The following is a 25,836-nucleotide window of genomic DNA, read 5'->3' on the forward strand; positions in this document are numbered from 1 at the left end:
CATATTATGCAATCCAATTCTGGATCTGTAAACTTCGAGTGAAACTGACATTTTATGTTGTAACGCACAGATCCAAAATGGCTATGTATATTTAAATTTCAATATCAATCATTCTCAAAGTCAAATCAGGAATGTATTACCGTTATGTTGGATTCTTTTGATGACTAATCATGTTCCACACGCAGCCTGACGCAGGCACAACCGCTTGAAAACGTTAAACAAGCACGAAGGCTTGTCTATTTTCAACAAGCACGATATATAAATGCGTTTAAATCACTTAACTTGAGTCTACTTTTTAAACAACCACGATAAGCACTTGAGTCGAGTCTAGTTCATAAACAAACACCGCTAAGGCGCTTGATAAGGCGCTTGATAAGGCGCTTGATAAGGCGCTTGATAAGGCGCTTGATAAGGCGCTTGATAAGGCGCTTGATAAGGCGCTTGATAAGGCGCTTGAGTCTGCTACAATACGTGTGCCAGATACAAGAGCAGCCACTTCAAGCACAATTACTAAAGTTTCAAAAAGCGAAGGCCGCCAAAGACAACACAACGAAAAATTTAGGCAATAACAATCGACATCATGGTCGTGACGGCCCTACCGGTCAGCAGACATAAAAATCGACATGCATTCACCTTACTCCGAGAAAACAATTGCCAAATCTGTTCCTGTCTTGTCAGTTGCCACTGGGGAAAAAAAGGAAACTGAACATTTACATGACAAAGAATTTCAAAAAATATTTTGTATTATATAGGAACAGTGAAAATGGCCTGGTTTTAAAGTTTAGACAAAAATACTTAAAAAATGTAAAATTTACATAAATTAATCCAACTAGAGAAAACATACTCCGAAAATAAACATCTTGTAAACCCAAGATATGAGTTGTTAAAAACAAGACACAATATTCAAGGTGATATTTCGACTCTATTTCAAAGTCATTGTCAAACCTAACTATTTACAAGCAAGCTGCGATCTTTATACAAATTTGTCAGAAAGTAACGATGACGTAAATCAGCGAGTTAAAAAGAAATACGAGAACATGGCATCGCGAGATATTTGCATGCATATAGTGATACAGTCTAAGGAAAAACTATAAGTTCCTTTGATGTCTTTAGGCCGCTATTGAGTTCTGGCTTTTTAAATTTTATATGCAGTGCCTCGAGGAACAACAACAGATTAGAGTGCTTGTGCTTGATTAGAGTGTGTGCTTGAAAGACTGGAGTATTTTTGTATTGCTAGGTACGAGTTCAGCGTAAGAGTAAAAGGAGCCAGAATCATTAAGCTTGTCAAAAAGATTGTTCATGTTAAGTAGGTAGTTTGCGTCGTCACAGTCCATTAAGTGTTTCGAAACTGCGCTTTTTAGCTGATCCAAATGATGTTTCTTTTCGGAGTATGTTTTCTCTTATATTTCGCAAAACTGTCTGCTGGAAAAGGTTTTTAATCCAACTAGAGAAAGCAAAAAAAATTCACAAAGTTTTGTGGCAGAGTATAGTAGAACCTAGTGAGTGGTAGAGGAGAGAGTTTTGTGGCAGAGTAGCCCTCTTAATTAGAAACCCCTGTATTTCCCCCGGGTAGTGTCGCAGCTCCTCGCAGGAATGATTTTCACTGGATGAACTTTACAATACATTTCTGTTTCAACCAATAGTATAGCTTCGTTCTTTAGAAAGCATAGAAAAGCATTATCCATTTGGACGAAAGCTTCCGAGAGCTGCGACATGTCCCGTATTTCCGAAAAAGACGTAATAATAAAGGAATACAAACCCCGTATATAACATTACTATATATTTCGTTCATTAATACTTTTCAGGCGAGACACATATTAGTTTGTTAAGGAATTTTCCCAGCATGCATGTAACGTCAGAATGTAATTTTTAAATTTGTAAAGCAAGACGTTGTAGCAAGGGTTAAGTCGCTGGGACTGCGAAATATATCTAATAGCTTTTCAATATAGGGATATTAAAATTCACCGTTTCGATACACTTCAATATATCATATTAATTAATTTAATTTAAATCATTAACGGAAGGTTTCGACGATGTCTCTTAGAGAAAGCAGTTACAGTATATTTTCTTAAAAATTATTGTAGAAAACTGACAAGAAAAGTCTCCCACTTCAAAGATAAATATTAGCTTGCCCTATTCGTAAAATGTTGCGGAAATAATATGACTTATAAAACTTGAAGCAAGATACTCACTTCTTGAAGATTCCCTCGAAGTTCAAAAACTTTCTTTTCCAAAAAATTCAAGGCTGGGATAAATATTTCTAATTCGTGTCTTAACTTAAACAATTCTCTAAAAAACAAAATGCATAACATTCATGCATATATAGTAAATGCAGACGAGGTAAAACATTTAAACCAATCGACTTTTTCACAGGCAGCGTATTGGTTAATTTAGAGTGGAGAGATTTGATTGGTTTGAGAAATTCAGACTCAATTCACGTCGGAATTATTTATAAAATTGAAATGAACAATGTCTCCCCAGTGCTGTAATCAACTTTATTATATATACACAAGCGCCAGATATGAGGTATGCTGCAATTTCATTGGTTGGCTACTAGACAAATATTAGCTCATATCTGTCTAGTAGAGAAAGTAAACAAAATGGCTGAAAGATTTGGGGAGTTGAGTGAAATAGAAATCCAAGCTTTAGTTGATAATAGCACACCAAAATGCACCGAAAGGGCGACAAAGTTTGTGTATATAATAAAACAGTTATTCTGCTCACTCTCGTCGTATATGGCCGATAGCTAACTCGGTGCTATACGCGCCTCGTCGGCTATCAGCTCATATACGACTGGAGTTACTATACATACCTTATAAATCGATAAAATTCTCCATTAATTTTTTTTACTTCTGTTTGAATCATTTCTATAGTGTCCGGCACTAATTTGATTTCATCTTTCAAGGAAGAGCTTTTAACTAAAAATACATTATACATGCATATATGACGGAATCGGTATGGAATAGATTAAAGGCTGTTTTCCACTTACGCGTTTTTCATACGCACGTACACGCATGTCAAAGTCGAAATCCTTATACATGTTACCTTCGAAAAAACTAAGTGAATAAATCGAAGGAACTTAGTTTTCCGCGTATTTTTGTGTGCATTAGTTGACCTAGATGTTAAATAATAAAAATTTGAAGGCATTTAAAATTTTCCGTACGTGTACGTGCGTATAAAAAACGTGTAAGTGGAAAGCAGCCTTAAGAATGAATAGGCATGCATCGTTAGCACTAGTTGATATCAATCTGTATATGTTACATGCATTTATACACAATATACTGCACATGTTAAGCATTTTTGAGTTAATGTCGCGTGCGTGCTAGGGAAAAAAACAGCAAATAAGGAACTTCAGTTACATCCATCTGCATATAGGCGAATATCATATCTATAAAGCAGCCAGGAGAACAATACCGCGATGTTATAGCTATAACCACGTGTTTATTAGACTAATCTAATTGTCTGATCTAAAGGCCATGTTATCACGGTGCAATTTTTCTTGCAACTTGCAATGCGATTCTACTTTTAAGAGATGAAAATTTGAAAGTTTTCAAATATGACATAATTAAAACTTATATACAGTGCCATAAAGACAAAAGTTTGATAGTTTCCAAATTCACATCTTTCAAAAGAAGAATTGCATAGAAAGTTGCACCGTGTAACAGGGCGTTAAGGGACAATAAAAATGATCAATTTTCACTGGCATATTCAGGTCTAAGATTTTTGCAGGATATAGTCTGAATATAGTGTATAAAAAACTTTACCGATCGGCAAGTTGGTAATCTTAGAGTACAGTAATATATATTATATACTAAATTGGTAATCTTAGAGTACTGGGGCCGGTTGTATGCTATCCACCGGCACCGGATAGTGGTTTTTTCAATCGCTTCAAAATCGCCTGTTATTTGCTACAACTTTGATTAAATCTTATTATTCCTAAATCGAAGGTCCTTTTTGATTTAATTGTTGCTTCCAAGCTGAAATTTTATCGCTTTTCGAGCATTTTTAGAACGGTTAAAAAAATCGCTATCCGGTGGATAGCGCTATCCGGCTTTGATACAACCGGCCCCTGTAATATAAATAATAAAATTAACGATGTCTTTACCTTCTTGCCTTTTAGGGCTCATTCTGGCTTTCACACTTTCATATTTTTTCTGAATTTCTTTAGCCCTGCACATGAAAAAAAACCACAATTAAATTTCAGTCTACTATACGGTTTATGCATGTTTTGATATTGTGTTTCCATAATCTGAGAGAATATTCGACATAAAAAGATGCAAATATTTCGCCAGTGAACCATTTCTTTGCATGCAAAAGGAAATACAGCCTACAGTTTTATACCCAACTGGTGTAAGTATGATAATATGAATATACCCCCCCCCTAATATTATAGTAATAGACTCGAATAATTCGTTAAGAAACGCAAAAATATCATTAATTATAGCCATTCCGAAGTTGTAGTACAGGACTTGTAATAGTGACATTACCAGTTACAATGCAACATGGGGCTGTTTACGCCCTCACTAATCACCAGTCCACTACCGTAACTTCGGAATGGCCAATAGCGTAGCTGAATGTTGATGGAAAGAGTACAGAGAAACAGGGCAGAAAATTTAGCATGTCTTTAGGGTTCGCTTGGTTTAAACAATTGAAAGTAAATCACTTACCGTTGATTCAAATATATCATTGATCGTTCTGGAGTCTTACTGACCCGCTCATTGTTTTTTATTGTTGCTATCCTATTTTGAAGTTCAGCTTTCTTTCTGAAAACATCACTGGCCTCCCTCTGAAACAAAATATGGCTTAATATTATTCGTAAAAATCTTGAACGGTGCTTTATTTCGCATATAAAATCGCATTTAAACCGTACTAGAAATCCAAGAATAGTGCAAAGCTCTTCAGTTTAGCCATAGCCAATGTCGCCGCCGAAACGATTGTTATTTATTCTAAAAGCGCATTTTCGTTCTCGTGGCGCTCACGAGTGGTAACCAATTCTACTCAGTCCAGTGAACTGTACTTAAACCTGGAACGAAAACTACACCGCCATCTTTGATGCCTAAATTGAAGATGGTTTTTCTGAGGTTCCGGGTTTTACTACAGTTCACTGACTCAATCTATATAATAATAGGCTGTGTAGACTCATGTAATGCATGCTGTGTACTCTCGTGCAAAACACGAGAATAAATAACACTCATGCAGCAATATATTGACGTTTCGCCACTTTACAATCGCCCTGTTGAATCAAACTGAGAGGGAAAAAAATTACACAGGAAAATCTCTAATTACATTAGCTGGATATAACGATTAGTGAAATCTCAATTGCTCATGCAAGGTGGGGGAATTCCTCAGTTAAAATTACAGTCGAAATTTCTTTAAAAAATCTTTTTTAACAACAACAACAACGACGACGACAACAACAACATAATAAAGACTTTTCTTTACCGATAAATTATGTATATCCATTCCTTTTTCCATTTGTCTCCAGTCTTCAAAATTTGGTAGATCCTTAGAGATTCCGTTAGTTGATCTCGAATGTTCGCCGCAGTAATTTTTCAAATCTGTCTTCAGACTAGGCAAAGAAAAATTAAATGAGGACTTTTTACTCTTATAGTGTAAATATTAAATAGAGTTCTCTAATGCCTAGAGTTTTTACGACGCAATTTTATCGCGCCAAATGCGATTCGAGCAATATATAATGATGCTCAAGGACAGCCCGCCAACCCAATACCCAAGGTTTTCCTATAATCCTATATTTCTGCTAGAAAAAAACAGAGTACCAGTTCACACATAACATGAATCAAACTAAGTTTATCCTTAATATTTCGGTGTGCTCATTTATCTTCCTTATACTAGTTGAATATAATTACCCCTTCTCAGCATGACGTTTTTGGTCGACAAGTACACTTAAATAACAATATCTTACCAGAATGGGGCAGGGCTGGACCCAGCACTAGTGCACTAATTTGCATTACAAAACAAAATGGCTATTTTTAGCAGTTTTCTTGTGTGATGCAAATTAGTGCACTAGTGCTGGATCCACCCATTCTGAAGGGGACAAAATGTACATTAAATCTCTCGACATTGTCATTGGCTTAATAATACTTAAACCAAGGTGAAGAATTTTATTAATGTATATATTACAATTTAAATGGAGAGAAGTGTATGAAAAGCTCTGAACGGACACTTAGTTCTAGACTGTAGTGACTCAGTTCCGAGTACAATTATGGATAATAACTCGCCAAATTGGCTGTGTTTTGTCATAACAACTATAGATGTTTGTTAAAGCCCAAGAGGCTCAAGTTCCCCACGCAAGTGAATGCATTTCCCTTCTCAGCATGTCGTTTTTGGGAGAGTTTCAATTTTCTCAAATGGGTTTAAAAACTTATAACAACATAAAATGCAATTTTTTTAGAATCAACAGACCATTTGAAGAATAAATTTAGCCTAAACAGACACCCAGCGCTACGAGGTCTCACGCTCACGATTTTGAAAACAAAGTACCCCAAAAATGGCAGCATATTCGTCATTGTGAGAAAGGCTGTATTAATCCGGTTAAAAGATTGGGGTCAGATATCATAGGATTAGGGTTGATCGACCATAAACCTAATTAATCTAAGACCTAATCCCAGCCCAATCCTAACCTTATCTCTGTTTTCAATCTCCAGGATTAAATTCGTGATATACACAATTAGATTCTTATTTTTTAGCTCTTAGAATTAATTAAAATACGGTCAAAATTATATTTGATGCTGGTAATGCAAAACACGGTATAAGTCGCGCAGAATACCACTCCTTTCGTTATTCTGTGTACGTGAATATTGATCAAGGCTGGATGGTAGATACACGTTTAAGCTGAATGATAGACATAAAATAAATAAATCTGTTTTGATGTTTAAAATACTAACCAACCACTCATCCCCTAACTTAAAACAAATTTATTACCAGGAAGACAAATATGAGCAATTATGACATAAATCTTTCACTTCTTTAACCAAAAACTGAATATTTAAAAAAGAGTTTTGGTTACAGTGGGGCTGCGCTATGGAATATAGCCTACCAAAGCAAGCGAAGGAAACAATCTTTAGGCATCTTTCAAAATACGATAAAATAATGTAATCATTGAGTCAGACATCGATTATTCCTAGTTTTTATCTTCTTTAATACTTATTTGTTTATTCGTTTATATTATAATACTATTTTCAATACTTGTACACATGTATTCTTAATCTATTGTAATTGTGTGACGCCCCTCACGAAAACCATCGACAGATGATTTCCTGTATTCTGATTGGTGTCTCTGAAGTGAAGTCACCACTGGCGGGGACTATAGTTACTATATGTTGTTTTTCAAATAAGAAATTTGAAGTATTATTATTTGTAAACACCTGGAAATTTATACTAAAACAATTAGTCGCCTCAGGCTCGGTGATTACAAGCCTATATTCTCTTCGCCTTCAGCTCAGTTAATATAGGCTTGTAATCAGTCACCTCGCGATTAATTGTTAAATAGACGGCGGGCCACTGCATGGGTGGGGGCTTAAAAATACAAAGTAATTAATTCGTTAAAATATAGCACTTCTTACACTACTGCGAAGGTTCACGAAGACTTTGCAGTATTGGGAAACTTTGCACTTAACAGACAGCACAGTTATTAAGGTATATCATAATGAACAAACAGAAGGATCACTCAGTGGACAAACAGGGAACAAACAGTAAGATCCCTCAGTGAGAATTTTTGTGTGACGCATATCTTACGCCTTGCATTACCATATAATAAAACTTCGAGCTGGCTAACCGCAGCCACTATAACTGATTATTCAAATCTACAGCACTGAGTTACACAGAAAATTAGCCCTATACTTTTCACTTCTTATAGACTTATAGTGACTTATACTGGGGTATATTTTTCTTAGCTTCTCGTAGTTATATATTTAATTTTTATTCTGACTGTTAATAAGAGCAATTTTTCAAAGGAAACCGTATTTTGATCCTACAAAGGTTTTAATCGCATATAAGCGATTTGAGTGCAATTTGAGCTATCTTGCAGCTATAACTTTCATGTCTAATTTAATATGTTTAGCTAATAGTTTGTGACTATACATAAAATCGAAATATGCAAGGATAGCTCGAATACTGTTACGAATTATTATATAGCAGGAGCAAATTTATCTAAGAAGTTTACTCACCTTTTCGTAAAGAAAGAAACAGCAGATTCGAGTAAAGTAACTTCCCGACTAACGACATCACTTCGTACAGTGAACTCTTTTCGGGACCACTTTAGCAGACGAATTCTACAACAATCCACAATATCACGCATCTTCAGGGTATGTAATAAGAGCTAGGAAACCGAGTTAGCACAGCTTGGAGCAGGGAAGATGGAAAAAGTCGACATGAAATAAAGGACATCGTCGCTTCGTGAGATACTTACACCAACGCTTTCACACCTCGTGTGATGCATTTATTGCTTGCCAATTGTTTATTGATGAAAAAGACGCTGTGCTTGTAGACGTCGAGGTGCCATCTCTAAAAATAGATAAATAATTCGTTACTTATAATTGTATATAATAATAATAATAATATAATAATACATAAATGCATATACAATCATAATCTAGCATGGTATTGTCTATTCGGTTGATCTTTTGTCCATTTGGTTCATGCTGTCTATACTTTGTAGATAACACAATCCTGTTTGTCCATTTGATTTAGCTCCGAAACACGCTTAGAAAACTCGATTTTGTTCGAATGTTTATTGTTTGCAAAAAAATTCCGTATGATTTCTGAAACGCTTCTTGAAGGACAATGGCAACAAATTTTCTTATTGTCTTATTTTAAAGATCGCTTGTTATATACATATTTTTCATAGTTTGTTCAGTTCTTACTATATGTTTCGACGGAGCAATAAATCGTCCGCCATTTTAGATTACTGAGAATATGCATGATGTCATGCGTGGGGTCACGCAATTTCCCATGCATCCTGACAATAAGTTACCATGATGAACCTAAAACTCGTTTTTGGTTAAAAATATACTCTTAAATGAGACAATAAAAAATTGGTTGTCATTGTCCTTTAATCCTATTGTTATATTGCAGATATATTTTTCTTCGTGTCGACAAAAATTTATCGGCTCATACAACTTCAACCTGGTCATAGATAAAAGATGGACAGATGACCATCTCAGTGGTAAAAATGTCCCAAGGCAGCCTTGCTGGTAAATGTTTATTGCGTGATATCTCGTGACATTCGTCATTTGTTTTTATGCATGCTCTCTGCCGTGTGACCATTTCAAATTTTTTTGGCATTTGCGGAGATAAAAATTAATTTAAAAATAAATTTATTAATTTATATCAATTAAAAAACGGCAGAAAAAATGCACTGGCGGCCTTGTTTCTAGCAAGTGTCGTGGCGTGTGCATGACGTGTACATTTGGGGGAAATTTCAGGACACAAAAATAATCTCTAGTTACACCATAGTTACACTACATTCTTTGACCTGCTATACACGACAGCAGCGGATAAACTTACTCCGCGTGATAGGTATTCGTTTTTTCCCTCGCTATTCCTTGTTGCGATCAGATTCTCGATTTATAAGTGGAAATAAATGTTTGCTATTTGCCATGCAGCTGTACGTTATCTTGATAGCGTTGTAATGGGAGATCTTATCGAGATGATTAGATTGATTTTACCGAAAAAACGATACCGATAAAAAGTTACGTACCATTGATCGTTTTGTAAATCCTTCTGGATCTTCAACTATGTTGTAAAAATAATAAAATTAAAAAAAACGAAAATAAGGAATTAGGAATAATCATGGGACATGTCGCAGCTCTCGGAAACTTTCGTCCAATTGGATATTGCTTTTCTAAGCTTTCTAAGGAACGAAGCTATGCTATTGGTTGAAACAGAAATGTATTGTAAAGTTTAGCCAATGAAAATCATTCTTGCGAGGAGCTGCGACACTACCCTTAAACATATATAACTTGATTTTGTAAATAAATTAACAACTTGTAATTATATTTAGCATTGAGCTATGATTTCCGAACGAAATACTTTGGTAAGAAAAATGTGAACAACAGTATTATTTATACACACAATAACATAAGCTCTTACTTTTATACGAAATACACGAAATCTCGACTTTTCGAACAGTCTTATCGCATATTATAAAACTCTAAATAACGAAGAGTCTCGCTCGAAACGTCAAATTAAACCTTCGTACAACTTCAATATGACGAAGCGGTTTAGTTTAACTTCTATATAGGCTTGCGTGAATCGCAACAAGATGACAAGATTACACTACGCGCTAAGCGCATTTTATGATAAACAACTAAGGGAAAGGTTTTTATACATTAGAATATAAGCCGTACAGGTGCGCTCAAAAGTTATTGGACACACAGTTTTTTTATTATTTTTTTGTCTGGTGAGGGTTTGGTCGGATAATAACAACTTGTTTTAGCACAGAATTTCAAATAAAATATTTTAGTATTCAAAAGTTTATGCTTTAATACAACATTTCGAGCTACATACTATATAGTCTTGTCATTTATGCAAATTGCACAATTATCAGTAGCACATCACACATCACACAACAACCTTTTTCACGCCAAATCAGAACTTGGTATGCCATCCTTTGGCCTGAATAACTGCCTCTATACGACTGGGCATTGATTCTATGTATTTAACCAGTTTATCGTTGGGATAGTTATTCCAAATTTGCTCAATTTTCTCGAACAAATCATTTGCATTAGAAGGAAGAGGTTCGTCCAAAAGTACTTGTTCTATTGCCCACCAAATATTCTCCAATGGATTTAAGTCAGGTGATTGGGCAGGATGGTCCAGCAAATCATAGTTATTTCGCTCAAGGAACATTAGATTCTTCTTAGCTGTATATGCACGGAGGCATTGTCTTGCATAAAAACGAAAGACTGCCGGCTATCTTGGAGTTTCATAGTGGGCGCCATTTGGTGACGTAGTATGCGATAATAGGCTTCAGCATCTACTTTTCCTTCCAACCTTTTTATTTTACCCATATACCATCCCCGCTAACACAGCCCCAAACCATGATACTTCTACCTCCGTGTTTGACAGTGAGTTTAAGACATTTGCGTTGGAACTTTTCGCCAGGTCGCCGCCGCACATATATACACTTTACCACAATTGGGAAAAAGATTAAATGTACTTTCGTCAGACCACATAACTTTTAACCACTGATCAGCTGTCCAATGTCTCTTCGCTAACGCATATTTTAGACGGGCCAGCACATTGACTTCACTTATCAATGGTTTCTTTCTTGCTACTCGTCCATTCATATTACCTTCTTTCAAACGTCTCTTTATTGTTGATACAGACACTCGTGTGCCTTCTGCTATTAGGTCTCGTCTGTGCAGGGGAGCTGTTTTAAATCTATCGCGCTCGCTGGCAGGCACGAGTGCTCTTTTGAATACTAAAATATTTTATTTCAAATTCTGTGTTAAAATAAGTTGTTATTATCCGACCAAATCCTCACAAGGCAAAAAAATAATAAAAAAACTGTGTGTCCAATAACTTTTGAGCGCACCTGTAGATATGGAGGAAACATCTCCTTTATGTGCAAATGAAAAAAGAGAAATTCTTGTTGTGTTGCTGGAAGGCCAAATAAGAAATTGTGCACAAATAGTGGCGACACACGAGGTATTAGCATGCATTGTTTTTTTAAAGATACGTCTGTACGAAAACAGCGGGTCCAATTTGTTCGAATACATCGGTCTGACTTCGACCCGGAAAAATATTCGTCAAGAATATGGTTGTGCTTGGCGCATTTTGACGAGAGTTGCTTCTCCAAACGTTTTGCGAGCAATTTACAAGGCTTCGATAGCAGTAACACCAAGCGCTTTTTAACTCGAGGTTCAAACATGGACCCCTGTAGCCAAATATCCATCTTGCCAACCACCTATAACCAACAGCACGGATATACCTATATAAAGTCCATTGCTTTTGTGAAGTTTCTCACTTTAAATTACAGAAGTTCAAACTCTTAAGTATTTTATTTACCACCAAACTGAAAAAAGCCTACATGCAAGGAATCTACTTTATCCTCTGGGTCATATCTAGCCTCTATTGAATAACCGGTGTCAAGCCATCGATCGATATCAACTTCTTCGGATTTTCCCTTGTTAATATCAACCATTATATCGTCTCCCTGAGGAGCTAATGGTTCGCCTTCATATGGCATGTATTGAGAATCGCAAACATACTCGCTTCAATCGTTTGCATCCGAATTAGCAACAGAATTATTACTGCTATTCGACTACATCGTCCTATATTGTTTGTTTATAATTTGCGTTATTTGCGTTGTGTCAATTTCATGTGCCCTGCGCTTTACGTCACATCCGTCTAATTTGTTCCCAGTCTCCGAACCATATTTTTATTGCGAAATCGATACAAAAACGTACAAAAACTCATGTTTGTATTTCGAATTGGACATTTTTATGGTCAAATTCGAATTCTCCGCTGTCGAAAGTACCAAATGATTGAATAAAAAAATTCGTTTCATAGGCACTTTAATAATTCTTCTTGTTATGTGGTCCTGACAACACGTAAAATCCCTGGTCAAGTGCAATAATTTAAATGTTGGTAAACAAATGTCATTACAAAACTTTTAGAGTCGACTACGATCACAGAAAAAATATTCGCGAGGTAACATTTGACGTTTAGTCCTTGAAAATTTTGTACTGTTTTGATGGTTTCAAGCTTGAATTTTTAACTTTAGCTATAACAATTTTTATGCCGAATGATAGAAATATTATTTTTAGTACTCATTTGATATTTTTCAATGATCAATTTCCACTTACGCATTTTACACAAGCTGCTAGGAAGTTCATTTTTGCATCCCATTTCTAGCCGTGGGTCAAATGCTTTGTTGAACACGAATGCTGTCATATTCTAAAACATAAGAAAATAAAACAATAAATTTCACATTCGAACCTTGGTAAGAATTCGAACCACTGATTAAAGTTGGATATTATAGTACGTGATTAAAGATATTTCTAAGGGTATACTTTACACCGGCGATATATATATATTATATATATATATATATATATATATATATATATATATGTATATATATATATATATATATATATATTAGATGAAATGAAGTCTTAAAATGAATTTATTTAGTTATAGCTACTCTGAGTTTCACGATTATCTAGATCTTCAGGCGATTAAATTCAGTTCGTTGCATTGAATTGCGTGATTAACGGTCGGGCACGCGTACTGTTAATGTTTACGCGTGCGTTTGAAATTTCCAGCATAAAATTTATCGCGATGGCGGCATTTAGTATATAGTTCTGATCTTTTGTTTAAAAGTATATGCTCATCAGCTTTCATTAGGCAAAGTTTTTCTTCAATGCAGAGATTACAACGCTTTCCACCAGGCTTGTGAGGATAAGCATGACGCAGAATTGACCACTTCAACTCGAACTCGAACGTGTTGTCTCTCTTCAATCCCCAGATATATATACATTGAGAGTTCCGTCTCCTTTTCATACTTCTCATTGTTAATCGACTTCTTGTGGTTGCGGTATCTTTCTTTGAACGCGGTCATTCCAATATATTCCTTATATATGTATATATGTATTTATATATATATATATGTATATATATATGTATATATATATATATATATATATATATATATATATATATATATATATATATATATATATTATATATATATATATATGCCTTATACACAATGCTTTTAGTTAAGCAGTTTTTATTCAAAGGGCATTCTTTCGGATTTCTTAGGGTTATAAATACTTCATATTTCGCAAATTCGTCAAGTCAAGATTCAAACCGCTTACCGAGCTGGAAGACAACAGAGTTACTTCAGAGAGATCACTTCCATCATGAATAAAAAGCTCCTGATTCTCTACTGGAATCTTTGTGTCCTTTGCAAGAAGAAGTTTCAGATCATGAACACTGAAAAAAAATAAGGAAACAAGGTAACGATGAGGTCAATCATTATAGTTAAATGTGGTTTTCGCCATTAAGATGATAAAGACACCATATATATACCGGGTGTAACATAAAAGAAAGTTCACACATAGCTATAGAGTCCCGGGTATAAGTCATTTTCTCCAGGCGAAGTACGGATGTAAAATTGTGCCCGAAGTCTCAAAAACGTCTATTTGTAGTAACTAAAGTTTATGGTTGAATTTGACAGCTAGAGTTGTCACGTTGTCAGCCAGGGTTGTATAACAAGTACAAATATTTTTATTATATATATTTGTTTATTTATTTATTGAAATTCGCCAATTGTAACAATCATTTAGCAGGGACACCACAACAGTGTACACCAATTACAGTGGGCCCTTACAAAAAACAGAGTACATTCACCACGAAACGCAGTCATACGATACAACAAGACAGAACAACAACGAAAAGATACGAGACGAAACAAAGCAGAGCGAAACAAGATAAAACAGGGAAAACAAAACGTATACAAGATTTAACTTCCACCGACACTGCTATCGTTTAAAAAGAGCCAATCAGCTTTCTATTTTCAATTTAAAAATATGACGAAGGTATAGGCTGGGTGTCCGCAGCATAGGTTTTGAAATATATTTGCCACAAACCCAAAAAACATTCACGTTTTATACATGCGTAGGAATACATTTGAATGCTAAAAATATCGTATAAATGTAGTAAAATTATTCAAGTTTAATGTGTTGTACTTTTTTTTTCTTATTCGCCATATTTTTATGAAATATTTGCGGTTTTGTGAAGGTGTTTGAGTTAACCGGCGTGCGTTTTTAGCTTATTTGGCGTGAGAATTGCCAACATTGCCATAATATAAAATTGTTCAGACAACATGAGCGTCGCGCGAGGTCAGCGAGATCAGTTCTGGGCCGCCTATGCCTGAACCGTGAGTAAATCCACCTTAATTCCAAATTGTGGACTAATGCAAAAAATAAAACATATTGCTTTTATTTTCAAACTTACCTTAAATCCGAAGTAAGTTCATAAACAAACTGTTTATACAATTCGATGCAGAAAACCTCGATAACCTGAAAAAAAGGACAAAGTAATAAAAGTCGAGCATTGGCTACTACGAAAATGTATATATCATTACCAAAAAAGGGGAAAAACTGCAGAAATTAAACATAGCTAATAAAAATCTGGTATATATAAAATTGTGTTGATGTATTTCTATAATTATCTTTAAAATGTATACTAAGGTTATCAAGCTGACATAGTATACTGCCATAGACCAATACAGTTACGTCACACAATCTTATATATATATATATGTTATTTACCGAGGTATCAAGAGAGACCGAGGAAAATACTTCCCTATACAGACCGACTAAACTGGTAAATAATAGATTTTTTTCTTGCGGTCCGAATTCATATTTTAGCGTTGGCTATGTGCTTTTAAATGTCGCGCGGTCCGTACCGCCTCATACGGACCGCTCGCGTAGCCAATCAGATTGCAGGAAACGCTAAAATATGAATTCGGACCGCTAGAAAAAAAAAAAATTATGGTACTACAAATGAAATGATAGAAAATCAGAAAAAGATGAAACTGAAAGCAAATGAATTTGCAAATACTAGTAATCGAATAATATCTTAATTTCAAATGACGCGCAATTGCAATTTATTTTTGTTATTGAGACGTTGCACTAAATGCTTAGATGGAGCCACACTCGACATTGATGTGTCTATAGACGTGTAATGTTGCAAGTAGGCTATAAAGCTTAAATGGATAAGAACGTTGATTAACGTGGGCTACGTCATAATGCCTATCTTTTGCCTTGACAAAATAACTTTCAGCCACCGCCGTGCAACAATTTTTCCAACAAAAGTGGATTAAAGATTAAAGCGGATTTTTATAACGAACATACTTGCAGGAAGATTAACTAGGAGAAATACTTTAAACGTCAATTTCATGATGGATAAATAATCAATTTATATGTTTATTTTGTATTCAAATGTCTACCTGAGTATTCTTAATTTCTTCGATACAATTCTTCCACGACCTTGTTCCATTTCCAGTTTCAGATGAACCACGCCTGGTCGGGTCGCCGTCCAACAACATGCGAAGTAACTCTTCAAATTTTCTTTGTAAAACGCTATAACAATGAAATGAACCTTGAATAATATCGAGGAAATAAACAAGAAAAGATGTAAGCCTTATTTAATTTGCTTCTTCTACAGACAAAAAAACAAGAGAAAATTTAATGGAAGACACTGGACAGCGGTAGCGGCAATTAATTTTCTTTTAAGTAATTGTAGTTTAGGTAAAAATCCTTACTGCAAACATAAAAGAATAATTGCATTGTATTGTATTATTCTAGAGGTTTCAAGGGTCTTAATTTCGAGTGGAATTATACACACTTCAAATGTAAGCCAGGAACAGTTGATGAAAAAATGAGTCAACTATACGTCCTCCGGCAGGAATCGAACCTACGCTTTTGTGATGCCGGTGCAATGCTCTTGCCACTGAGCTACATACAGAGATAGCTGACAAGAGCAAGCGTGGTTAATGTGTATAGGGTGCATGGTAATGCCGGGAATAAGTTTATGATTTTTGGCACTTCACTCGACGTAGATATATTCTAGAGGTTTAAATTAAAGGGTCTTAATTTCGAGAGGAATTATACACACTTTAAATTCAAGCCAGGAACAGTTGATGGAAAAATGAGTCAACATGAAGGTCATATTCGCTTGAAACCATCAAATTTGCTCGGTATAGTATATTTTCGTCTATTTTGACGGAAGCGTTTGTAAAGTGAGTTTCTTTTCCGTCAGACAAGCTGTTGCTAAGCAACATACTTAATTCTGCTAATTGACGTTAAGAAATTTCGCCATGTAATTTGTCCTGAACTAAAGGCGGTGTTACACTATACAACTTTCCTTGCAACTTGCAATACAGCAATTCTACTCCTGAGGTGCCCTCACAAGACATTGGACGCCTAGTTTTCATTATTTCGTCGGTAACTTTTTATGGCAATAATATACAATAATTTTATGTTTCCTTACTATGATTAGTTGATCATGCACAGTGCAGTTAAAAGGAAAGTTTTAATTACAGCTACCATCGATATTCGATCGATTCTTGAAAAATGATCAGAATTTATCATGCATTTAAAGTTGTGGTATATTATCTCACCGGTTTAAACGATTGACTTCAGGAAGCTTATCCCAATAAACCAACATACCTAAGAATGGAAATAATTTTTTTATAGAATAAAAATGATAATCGCATTGCTTAAATAGAGATAGCGACATTCTCAATCTTGTTTGAAATCAGGTACAATATCGTCTTACAGGACCGCCTTATAAGAGGGGGGTTAAAACTGTTGCTTTGCGATCACTGACGTCACTGAACTCATAACGCAACTGGACTAAGTTTTATTATTCAAATAGTATTTATTGGGATTCCTATGATACGTACGGTTACAAAATATCCGGATAGGAATTGTACTATCGCAGCTCGAATACCATTCGTAGTGCTCGTAATTATATGCAAAGTGGAAGTAAACATAACAAACAGAATTTAATGGTTGAAAGAGTACGCGCAGACGCATAAATGACTGAAAGGGTTTAAAAGAGGGCGTTAACTTGAAGAAAACCACCGTTAGCTCAGTTCTTCCCGGCGGGCCGAGTTGGTAGACAAACAGCCCACCCACCTTCCAAAAATTCGCCTAACCGCTCCACAAGCTGTTCCAGCTTGGCTAAGGCCGCTGGATAACTATTTTGATCCATACCTTAATTACACTGAGCAAATAGGTGAGCACTACGAAATAGTATACTAAAACAAACTACTAGCGGATTCGCAAAACGGTCTTCAATGATTATGTGCATTGTAACGATAACCCGGTCGCCATCAAAGATGGCAACTGGAAGCCGATTAGCGTGACCAGTGCCCGATTCGCCTTCAAAGTGGCTTGCGGCCAGGTAACCGTTATATATTATTGTTATGATGAAATCAGAAGTGGTTTAGCCTCTCTAAAGTAGAGAGAAACAATCTGTTTGAAATAATTTTATTAACTTTGAAACTTAAAATACAAGGTGAAAACGCGTTTCGTTTCGTTTTACTTGTCCACTTTGATCACTGGTTGTCGAGTTAAAAACTTGCGTCAATCTAAGCCTGAAATCATCATGCATATCCTCAACAATCCAAAATGGCCGAAACTCATCTCTCTCGGTCAAAGTCAGATATGAAAGTTTCAAAACTAAGGAAGATATATCAAAGATTTTATCACTGTAACAAGACTCTACATATATGTTATTTATGTACTTTAAAAGAACTAAGCAATCATATCATTCTCAACATTTCCAAGCATTCGTGTATTTTTGTCTCTATTATAAAACAGAAAACTGGTTTTTTGAACGCGTATACAGGACGCGTATACCCGCTTCCTGATTGGTGGATCAAACATGTTAATCGCACATGCGTTATTATCGCTTTTCAGACTCACAATGGTCAATAAAACACTGCATATTACATAATAAGCATAACGTAACTCATTTTACCATTTTCCTCTTCAAGAGTTGCAGCTATAATGTCCTGGTCTTTTTTTTCCAAACTTTCAATCACTTCTTGGCATTTCGCAGGAAATGGCCGGAGCCCAGTACAACATTCGTACAGCAATATCCCATAGCTCCAAAGATCCACCTGAAATAGATATATAGTTTAAAGGGTGAAGCCTATTTGGATGAATAAAAGTCATACGAACGTAATGACTATATAGTTTAGTCAAAACGTAGATCTATAACCTCTCAGCTTGGAAGAAGTATGTGAAAAAATAGTAACTACGACGTAGATGATTCTCGTTCACTGAAAATAATTTCTTTAAAAATGCGATATCATTTACAAAACCTCCTACACTAGTTATTTTCACGCCATAGTTATATAAAACACCGTCATTGATTTTCTTTGATCTGTTTTTTATAATCTGTTGATGGAATGTCATGACAATTGTTGTCAATAAAAACTATGACCAGCCGACAATTTAAAAAAGTAAAGTAAAATGCAAATTCCGAATAAACAAGACATCGTTAGAATCAAAATATAATTCAAACAAGACACAGATTGAGACTGTAAATTTTCGACTTTATTACAAAGTCATATTCAGACAGAACGAGTAGTTTAAATTTTTCAACCAGACCTACGCTGTTACAAATAACTTACCGTTAACGTGTATGTTTTACCAGTAAGGATTTCTGGTGCCTAGTAAATAGGAGGGTATAGTCAATTAACTTAAATGAAAGGAACCTTAATGATATACTGTGATTAGCTATATATACGACAAGACAGATTGGTTAATGAATGAATGATCAATCACGGCCTGATTATCACTGTTCCTAAGCTAGAGATTCCCACTGTCTGTGAACATTGGTGCATAAAATGTTTTGTCAGTCGAAAAAAAAAATTTCTTGCAAGTTGCAATGCATTCTACTTTTAAAATTAATAAAATACGTATTAAAATATGCAGGACCAAACGTTTCGCAGTTGTCTTCAAAAAGTCCCCAGTACTTTCACAATCTTTCCGAGGCAAAGAGAAACGCAATCGCTCGAAAATATGGTATAAGTTTGGGTATTTGGAAATTATACAAAACGAGCCCGAGAAATGTATAATCATTCTAATTATAATCAATCAAACTTATTATTACACTTGTTTAATTAAATAATGCAAAATTGTCTTGGTTAACAGTAATCATAGTATAATTACATTGAATATTGAAAATCCTGGCCTCTGATTGGTCGAGCGATCTCGGACTATGACGCGAATGATTACGTGATAATCACGGCCGAAGTGGAATTTTCAAAATGGCGGCGAGTTGTTTTTGTCAGAGTGACAGATGAAGAAATAAGCAATTACTCGGGCTACCGTAGGTAGAGCGAGTTGAAAAATGGGCTCGGTTTTTCCTTTTTTGTCGCGAGTTTACGAATCACGCGTGGGGGGCACGAAGACTTCTAACGAATCGGAACCGTCCTAGGATCGTTTCTCGCGTTGGTGCACGTCACGGCAGCTTTGACAACATCAGATTACGTCATATAACTGTTATTTTCACAGCAAAAATTAGGCGTTACAAGCTCAAGCGAGATAAGACAATAAAACAGACGAAAAAAAAGGGAAAATCGCTGCAAAATTGTCGAGTGATTTTTTTACGTTTGTAACAGCTGTATCTTCTAAAAGAGTTTTTTCGAGCAATTACCATTGTTATATAGGCGCTGTGATTGGTTCTTTCGTAGTCGCATGACTTTAAATGAATGCAATGTTTCCCGCCAGGGAAACAAGTGAAAAATTGTTGCCCGCTTCTTGTCATAACAAAGTAAAGTGGGTTTTTTTAAATGAAATTGTTGTGTAACATGTAGCTATGTTTTTGTTCCTATATAACAAAACACTTAATGTACACTACCTCGGCAAATAGTGAGTTTTGTTTTCTCTCGAGTCTCAATGTTTCCCTCGACTTCATCGCGGGAAACATTCAGACTCTTGGGGAAACAAAACTCACTATTTCCCTCGGGAGCATACATTAAGTGTATATTGTAATTAGACTTAAACAATTATTCACCTCTGGCTCGGCGAATATCATGCAGTGTCATCTCGATTCCGTGTCGTCAGTCCTTAGTTAGATATTGTCGGGCTGCGAATTCTTTGTTATTTAATATTTACATAGTCATGACAATGTATATCATATACCCTTCTGACTTTTTCGTCTATACTTTCACCATGTAAGAAAGATAATAAAAGCGCGCGAGATATAGTCGAGAAACCTGCACATTTAAACACAAAAAAAACAAACATACTTACTAAATAAAAATGGGTTCCAACAAAGGAATGACATGATCCTGACTGATCAGCCTGTTTCGCATAGCCCAGATCGATCAGTTTGTAAATATTCTTAAAAGATAAAATAGGAAAAACTAACTGAAAAGCTAATTCTCTTTGCATCAAATTTCTCGAGGTTTCCACCTAAGGCTTCCTCAGGTTTCCACCTAAGGCTTCCTCAGGGGAATTAATAGGGAGAGTATGGAGAGTTAGTTTACGCTAGCTGCCACGCTGCATGTTTACTGCCTAATAATTCTCTTCATAATCTCTTGAATGGAATAGATATTATATTGCTTCTCTTGCAAATGAGTCTGAATGCAACTGCCTGGTGCAAATGATTCTCGACGACTGCTGTAATAACTAAGTGCCATACAGGTCTTTCAGGTAATACGGCATGGACGGCTTGCTATAATCATTGTCTTTATTGACACATGCAAATTCGACGAATCGCCATTAATTTTTACAGTTATAAAATTATAACGTATACGTCATAACGTAAATCATACAACGTATCAATTGTTCACGTCAAGCACAGAAAATAACCAGGGCCGGTTGTATAAAACTCCTTAACTACGTTTTGCATAGTTAAATCCAAATTAACTCTGAAATACACGACTCTGAATGGCCAATTCTGTCCTTAACTACAGTTAAAAGTTAACTAGCCGTTTATACAACTGGCCCTAGGTAATTAATGTTGGGTTTATTGCACTAAGGCGATTTCATCAAGTGTATAGTGGAAAACCAACACTGACATATATACTGACTGTACAATGTTCAGTTCATATCATCATTCACTTTATCGCATTCTCAATTTCTATTGGTTAATTTACCGACGTGGCGGAGGAAGGGGGGGGGGCACTGGGGGCACGTGCCCCCCCAAGATTTTTCAAGGGACCAAAAGTACCCTTTTTGTGAAAAAAAATGCCTTTTTGGGAAGCGAAAAGAAAGAAAAAGGTATCTACTATTTCCTAATAATCCTTAAATTAAGAGGGATTTGCGGCCATTTCAGAGGCCTATATGTCAAAATTTTCTCCCCTAGCAGTACGAAGCCCAAGAAATATGAAAAATGCTCCGCGGTCGGCGGTCCCTGAATCAAACCGTCCTTATATATATATTTTTATTAACCATTTTAACCGTCATTTTTATTAACCAAAAGTGCCCTTAGAAGCTGGTGCCCTCTCAACCTCTGGATGCTTTCTACGCCCTTGTAATTACCGTTAACTGCGTGCAAATAATACCCTGTGCAAAAGCATGTGCATTTGTTGAAAACGTTGCTCAGCTGCAAATAGTACTCTGAGTATGCGCATTGGCTTCAATTTTGTAAACAATAATGGCGACTCGCCTTGCTAAACATTCGGAAAATGAGTTGTATTGCTCACTCGAAAAAAAAACGCGGGAAATACCAAAAAATAATAAGAAAAGTGAATGATAAAACAATTATTGAACTCGGTTCGACACCGACTAATCACAATATTTTGCTCGACCTCGTCCAATAATTTATTGTTATATAGGTGCTGTGTATTTTAAATGTGATTGGTTGATTCGTAGTCACATGACTTTAAATAAATGCAATCTTTCCCGCCAGGGAAACAAGTGAAAAATTGTTGCCCGCATATTATCATAACAAAGTTTTTTGAAATGAAATTGTCGTGTAACATGTATGTTTTTGTTCCTATATAACAAAACACTTAATGTTCGCTACACCTCGAGAAATAGTGAGTTTTGTTTTCCCTCGAGTCTCAACATTCAGACTTTTGGGAAAACAAAACTCACTATTTCCCTCGGGAGCATACATTAAGTGTATATTATTATACAACAGTACAAATTTAAAGTTGGTTACCTCAGATTCATTTTTTGGACCAATTTTTTATCAGTTAAAATGACTAAAAACGTGGTAAAATTAAACAGCTAATATTTTGCTTGTTTTTACCAAATGGAATTGATAAAAAGAGACGAGTCAGAGGCAATCAATTTAAATTTGTTGTTTTAACAGAGCAACAAGGACCGTGTGCATGCATGGTGCACGTGGCAGCTGCAAATTGAAGTCGTGAGTGAATGCAGCGATCACTAGATTGATGACTGTAGCAGATCCTTAAGTCGTACACGCTCTCTCTTAAGAAATCGCTTTATTTACGCGTTGTTATTCAATATTACATAAAAATAGATAACAACCGTAACTCCTTTGACATATCCCTAATTCAAGAATCGCATTAAATGTCTTAAAATTCCACTTATACTGCCAGAAAGTTTTCCTAATTATATTGTCCAGAATATAGCTGACATATCCTTTTGTAGTATTCTTGCGAATTAACGCTGACCATACGCACAGACGAACTAACTAATTAGAATATTAAATAATTTTGCACGACTAACTGCAGAGTACTGCAGTTACAACGACTTTCAGTTCATTGTTAAATTACATATATTACTTACCCTATTTCCGTTTGGACATATAACAATGTTTTCTGGCTTAATGTCTCGGTGAGCGATCTTTTCCTTATGAAGACATTCTATTGCATTTGCTGCAAAAGAGGTATAATAGTAACGAGCGTCAATTGTGATGGGGGATCGAGTATAAAAAGGGTGTGGCACATGCACGTGGATGATGACACTATTGCCTACAAAGATTATTTATTGCCATACCAATATCCTCACAGACTCTAATAACCATCGACTCTTTTAAACCATTACAATTTTCTGCAGTACTCAACGTCTAAAAAAAAGCTTTTCGTTAAAAACTGTGACAAAAAATTAAAAATTTATCTGATAATGATCCTCTTTAATTAACACTTATATACGTATAGTCTAGGAATTGGCTCTTCTTTGGCCTTCGGTTTATTTTCATTTTGACACTAGATAGCTATAATAACAAATCACTGATCACCAAAGTTGCAAAAAAGCTGCGGGCACGCGGGTACCACCCGGAGGAAGGTTGGCTTTGAATGAGATTTGGGAGGAAGGTTCAAAGTTGAACACTGTAATTGATCACATGCATGTACCAAAAAACCAAATATTTCTTTATGCTGGTTGCCACTTGAATCAGTGACGTAACATCATTTTGAGGAAGGTTTTCAAAACTTGAAATCCTACCGAAGGAAGGTTGAACTCTTTTTGCAACTCTGCTGATCACAAATAACAAATCACACTCGACCGATCGTTGTTGTCCTCAGCTTCGCCTCGGCATTGTCTCACACTGTCTCCCTCGGCATCAGTAAATAAGAGTTAACGTTCTTGCCACTGAGCATGAGCATTGCACTGGCATCGCAAAAGCGTAGGTTCGATTCCTGCCGGAGGACCTACAGTTGACTCATTTTCCATCAACTCTTCCTGGCTTGAATTTGAAGTGTGTATAATTTCACTCGAAATTAAGACCCTTTCAACCTCTATTCTTGTTAAATCGTATTTTGTGGTAGAGTGAAAAATACAGCCGACGCATAGGACCGTCTGCGAAGTCAGCATGAGTGCAATATATTTAACAAGTGCTCAGGTTATTTTTCCAGAACATAATGGTTAAAAGAACATGGAAAAAAGATAATGCCCTTCGTCTTAAATCCTTTGGAGAATGTTTTTGAAAAAGGCCAGAAACAAAGCCAAATATAGCCAAACAATATTTTGGGGCAAAACCGGCAAAAATGAAAAATGCCAAAATCGACACGGCGTGATTCGACTTATCTAGAAATGACAAAAATGTAGCGTATGCACCATAAATCAAATAAAAATATGTACCTTACGTAAATCACCTCCTTCGCAATATTCCATGCACAGAGCTGGTAGAGACTTCGCGTCACACTGTTCATTTGCAAGCTCCGGCGGTAAAGGCCGAGTCTGGATAATATTTGGATGTTTGATTGTCTTAAGAAATTCCACCTCTTGCCTCCATCGTTCGCGACTTTTCTCGCTCAATTGCGGATCGTTATGGCATGTTTTCAGAGCAATTTTCACTTTCGTTTTCTGAAAATTCATAAGAGTACGGTGTATAGTGTAAGTTTTTTGAGCAAATGAACACAGGGGAAAAAACTACAATTACTGAGACATGTTGAAACTATGGTTAAGATCATTAGCTTCAGTCATTAGTAGAACAACTATTGTCCAATTGTCCATCAATTCAGGCAATTAATTAAGCCTCTTTGAATTTATAATAAGGCTTAGCCTTAGGACCAGCATAATTGGTTCACCATGCAGGTAGAACATTGATTGCAGAAATTTACTTCATTGCAGGAATCATAATTCGAAAATGTGTTAAAATAGAATATGACACATAGCATAGAGAAGCTTAAAATGGTGGGTTTTTTCATTAGTAAAGTAGCAATGGTGTCTGGTTTGGTATCATATCTAATACAATTATACCTCATAAGTGGATAGGTCCTCCTATGAAAATTTCTGGAAATTATTTGGCAGGTTATTCTACTGTACCTCATTATGCCAAAGTTTGACAATGCCAAATGTCCCATGACCAAGATAGCCACTCTCAATCCAATCTCCAACCTTACGTTTTTCTGCCATACAAGCACTTTAATAGCTTATTTCTGATACCTTATGAACTAATAAGCTAGATGAAAAACAGACAGACTAAATTAAGGTAATAATGCTTTTAATATATACAACCTATTTTAGTTAGAGAGGGAATACAGAGGCTTTATTTGCACATTAGTTCTGCTCATAACATTGGGAGCTAGACTCCACGATTTAGACATTGTCCAAATTTCCCACGTTTTGCATTTCTTTGAACATAAACTTTATTTTATGATTTTGCAATATAGTAAACTGAAGTGGTAGTAAATATTCAGACAGGACAGGATATTTCAAGAGATGTGGCAATTCAATATGTAAACAAAGTGTTAATTTATTTACATTACCAGCTGAAACCTGGGCTTTAAGGTTTTGTTTGATGGTAGCAATGATAGTTTTGAATACACTAAGCATATTGGTAACCAGTAACCTTATGAAAATACTTTTCCTGTTCTTCTAATGACACCCCATGATAGTATTCAGTGTTCAATGAGCAGTG

At 35.7% G+C, this 25,836-nt stretch overlaps 1 protein-coding gene across 3 annotated transcripts in view; it reads right to left on the minus strand.

Annotated features, from left to right (window-relative positions):
* Positions 1-25,836, minus strand: part of LOC114531073 (inhibitor of nuclear factor kappa-B kinase subunit beta-like) — a 36,591-nt gene that overhangs the window by 10,123 nt on the left and 632 nt on the right. The window contains exons 2-22 of one of the 3 annotated variants that reach the window (XM_028552716.1): positions 25,242-25,377; positions 24,555-24,779; positions 23,472-23,541; positions 23,262-23,350; positions 20,811-20,900; positions 19,184-19,222; positions 18,526-18,667; positions 17,159-17,207; positions 15,986-16,118; positions 14,989-15,053; positions 13,848-13,965; positions 12,831-12,921; positions 9,719-9,753; positions 8,429-8,523; positions 8,187-8,291; positions 5,443-5,569; positions 4,668-4,786; positions 4,106-4,170; positions 2,813-2,918; positions 2,193-2,289; positions 634-702 (exon numbers count right to left, since the gene is read on the minus strand). In XM_028552716.1, coding sequence (XP_028408517.1) covers positions 634-702; positions 2,193-2,289; positions 2,813-2,918; positions 4,106-4,170; positions 4,668-4,786; positions 5,443-5,569; positions 8,187-8,291; positions 8,429-8,523; positions 9,719-9,753; positions 12,831-12,921; positions 13,848-13,965; positions 14,989-15,053; positions 15,986-16,118; positions 17,159-17,207; positions 18,526-18,667; positions 19,184-19,222; positions 20,811-20,900; positions 23,262-23,350; positions 23,472-23,541; positions 24,555-24,779; positions 25,242-25,331 — 2,019 coding nt within the window. In that variant the 5' untranslated portion in view covers positions 25,332-25,377. Of the gene's footprint in view, positions 1-633; positions 703-2,192; positions 2,290-2,812; positions 2,919-4,105; positions 4,171-4,667; positions 4,787-5,442; positions 5,570-8,186; positions 8,292-8,428; positions 8,524-9,718; positions 9,754-12,830; positions 12,922-13,847; positions 13,966-14,988; positions 15,054-15,985; positions 16,119-17,158; positions 17,208-18,516; positions 18,668-19,183; positions 19,223-20,810; positions 20,901-23,261; positions 23,351-23,471; positions 23,542-24,554; positions 24,780-25,241; positions 25,378-25,836 lie in introns of all 3 variants that reach the window. The other 2 variants (XM_028552715.1, XM_028552717.1) reach the window with 2 other exon arrangements.

This window comes from Dendronephthya gigantea, unplaced genomic scaffold, assembly GCF_004324835.1.
Source record: "Dendronephthya gigantea isolate DGI-Jeju-01 unplaced genomic scaffold, DenGig_1.0 000068F, whole genome shotgun sequence".
Lineage (NCBI taxonomy): Eukaryota > Metazoa > Cnidaria > Anthozoa > Malacalcyonacea > Nephtheidae > Dendronephthya > Dendronephthya gigantea.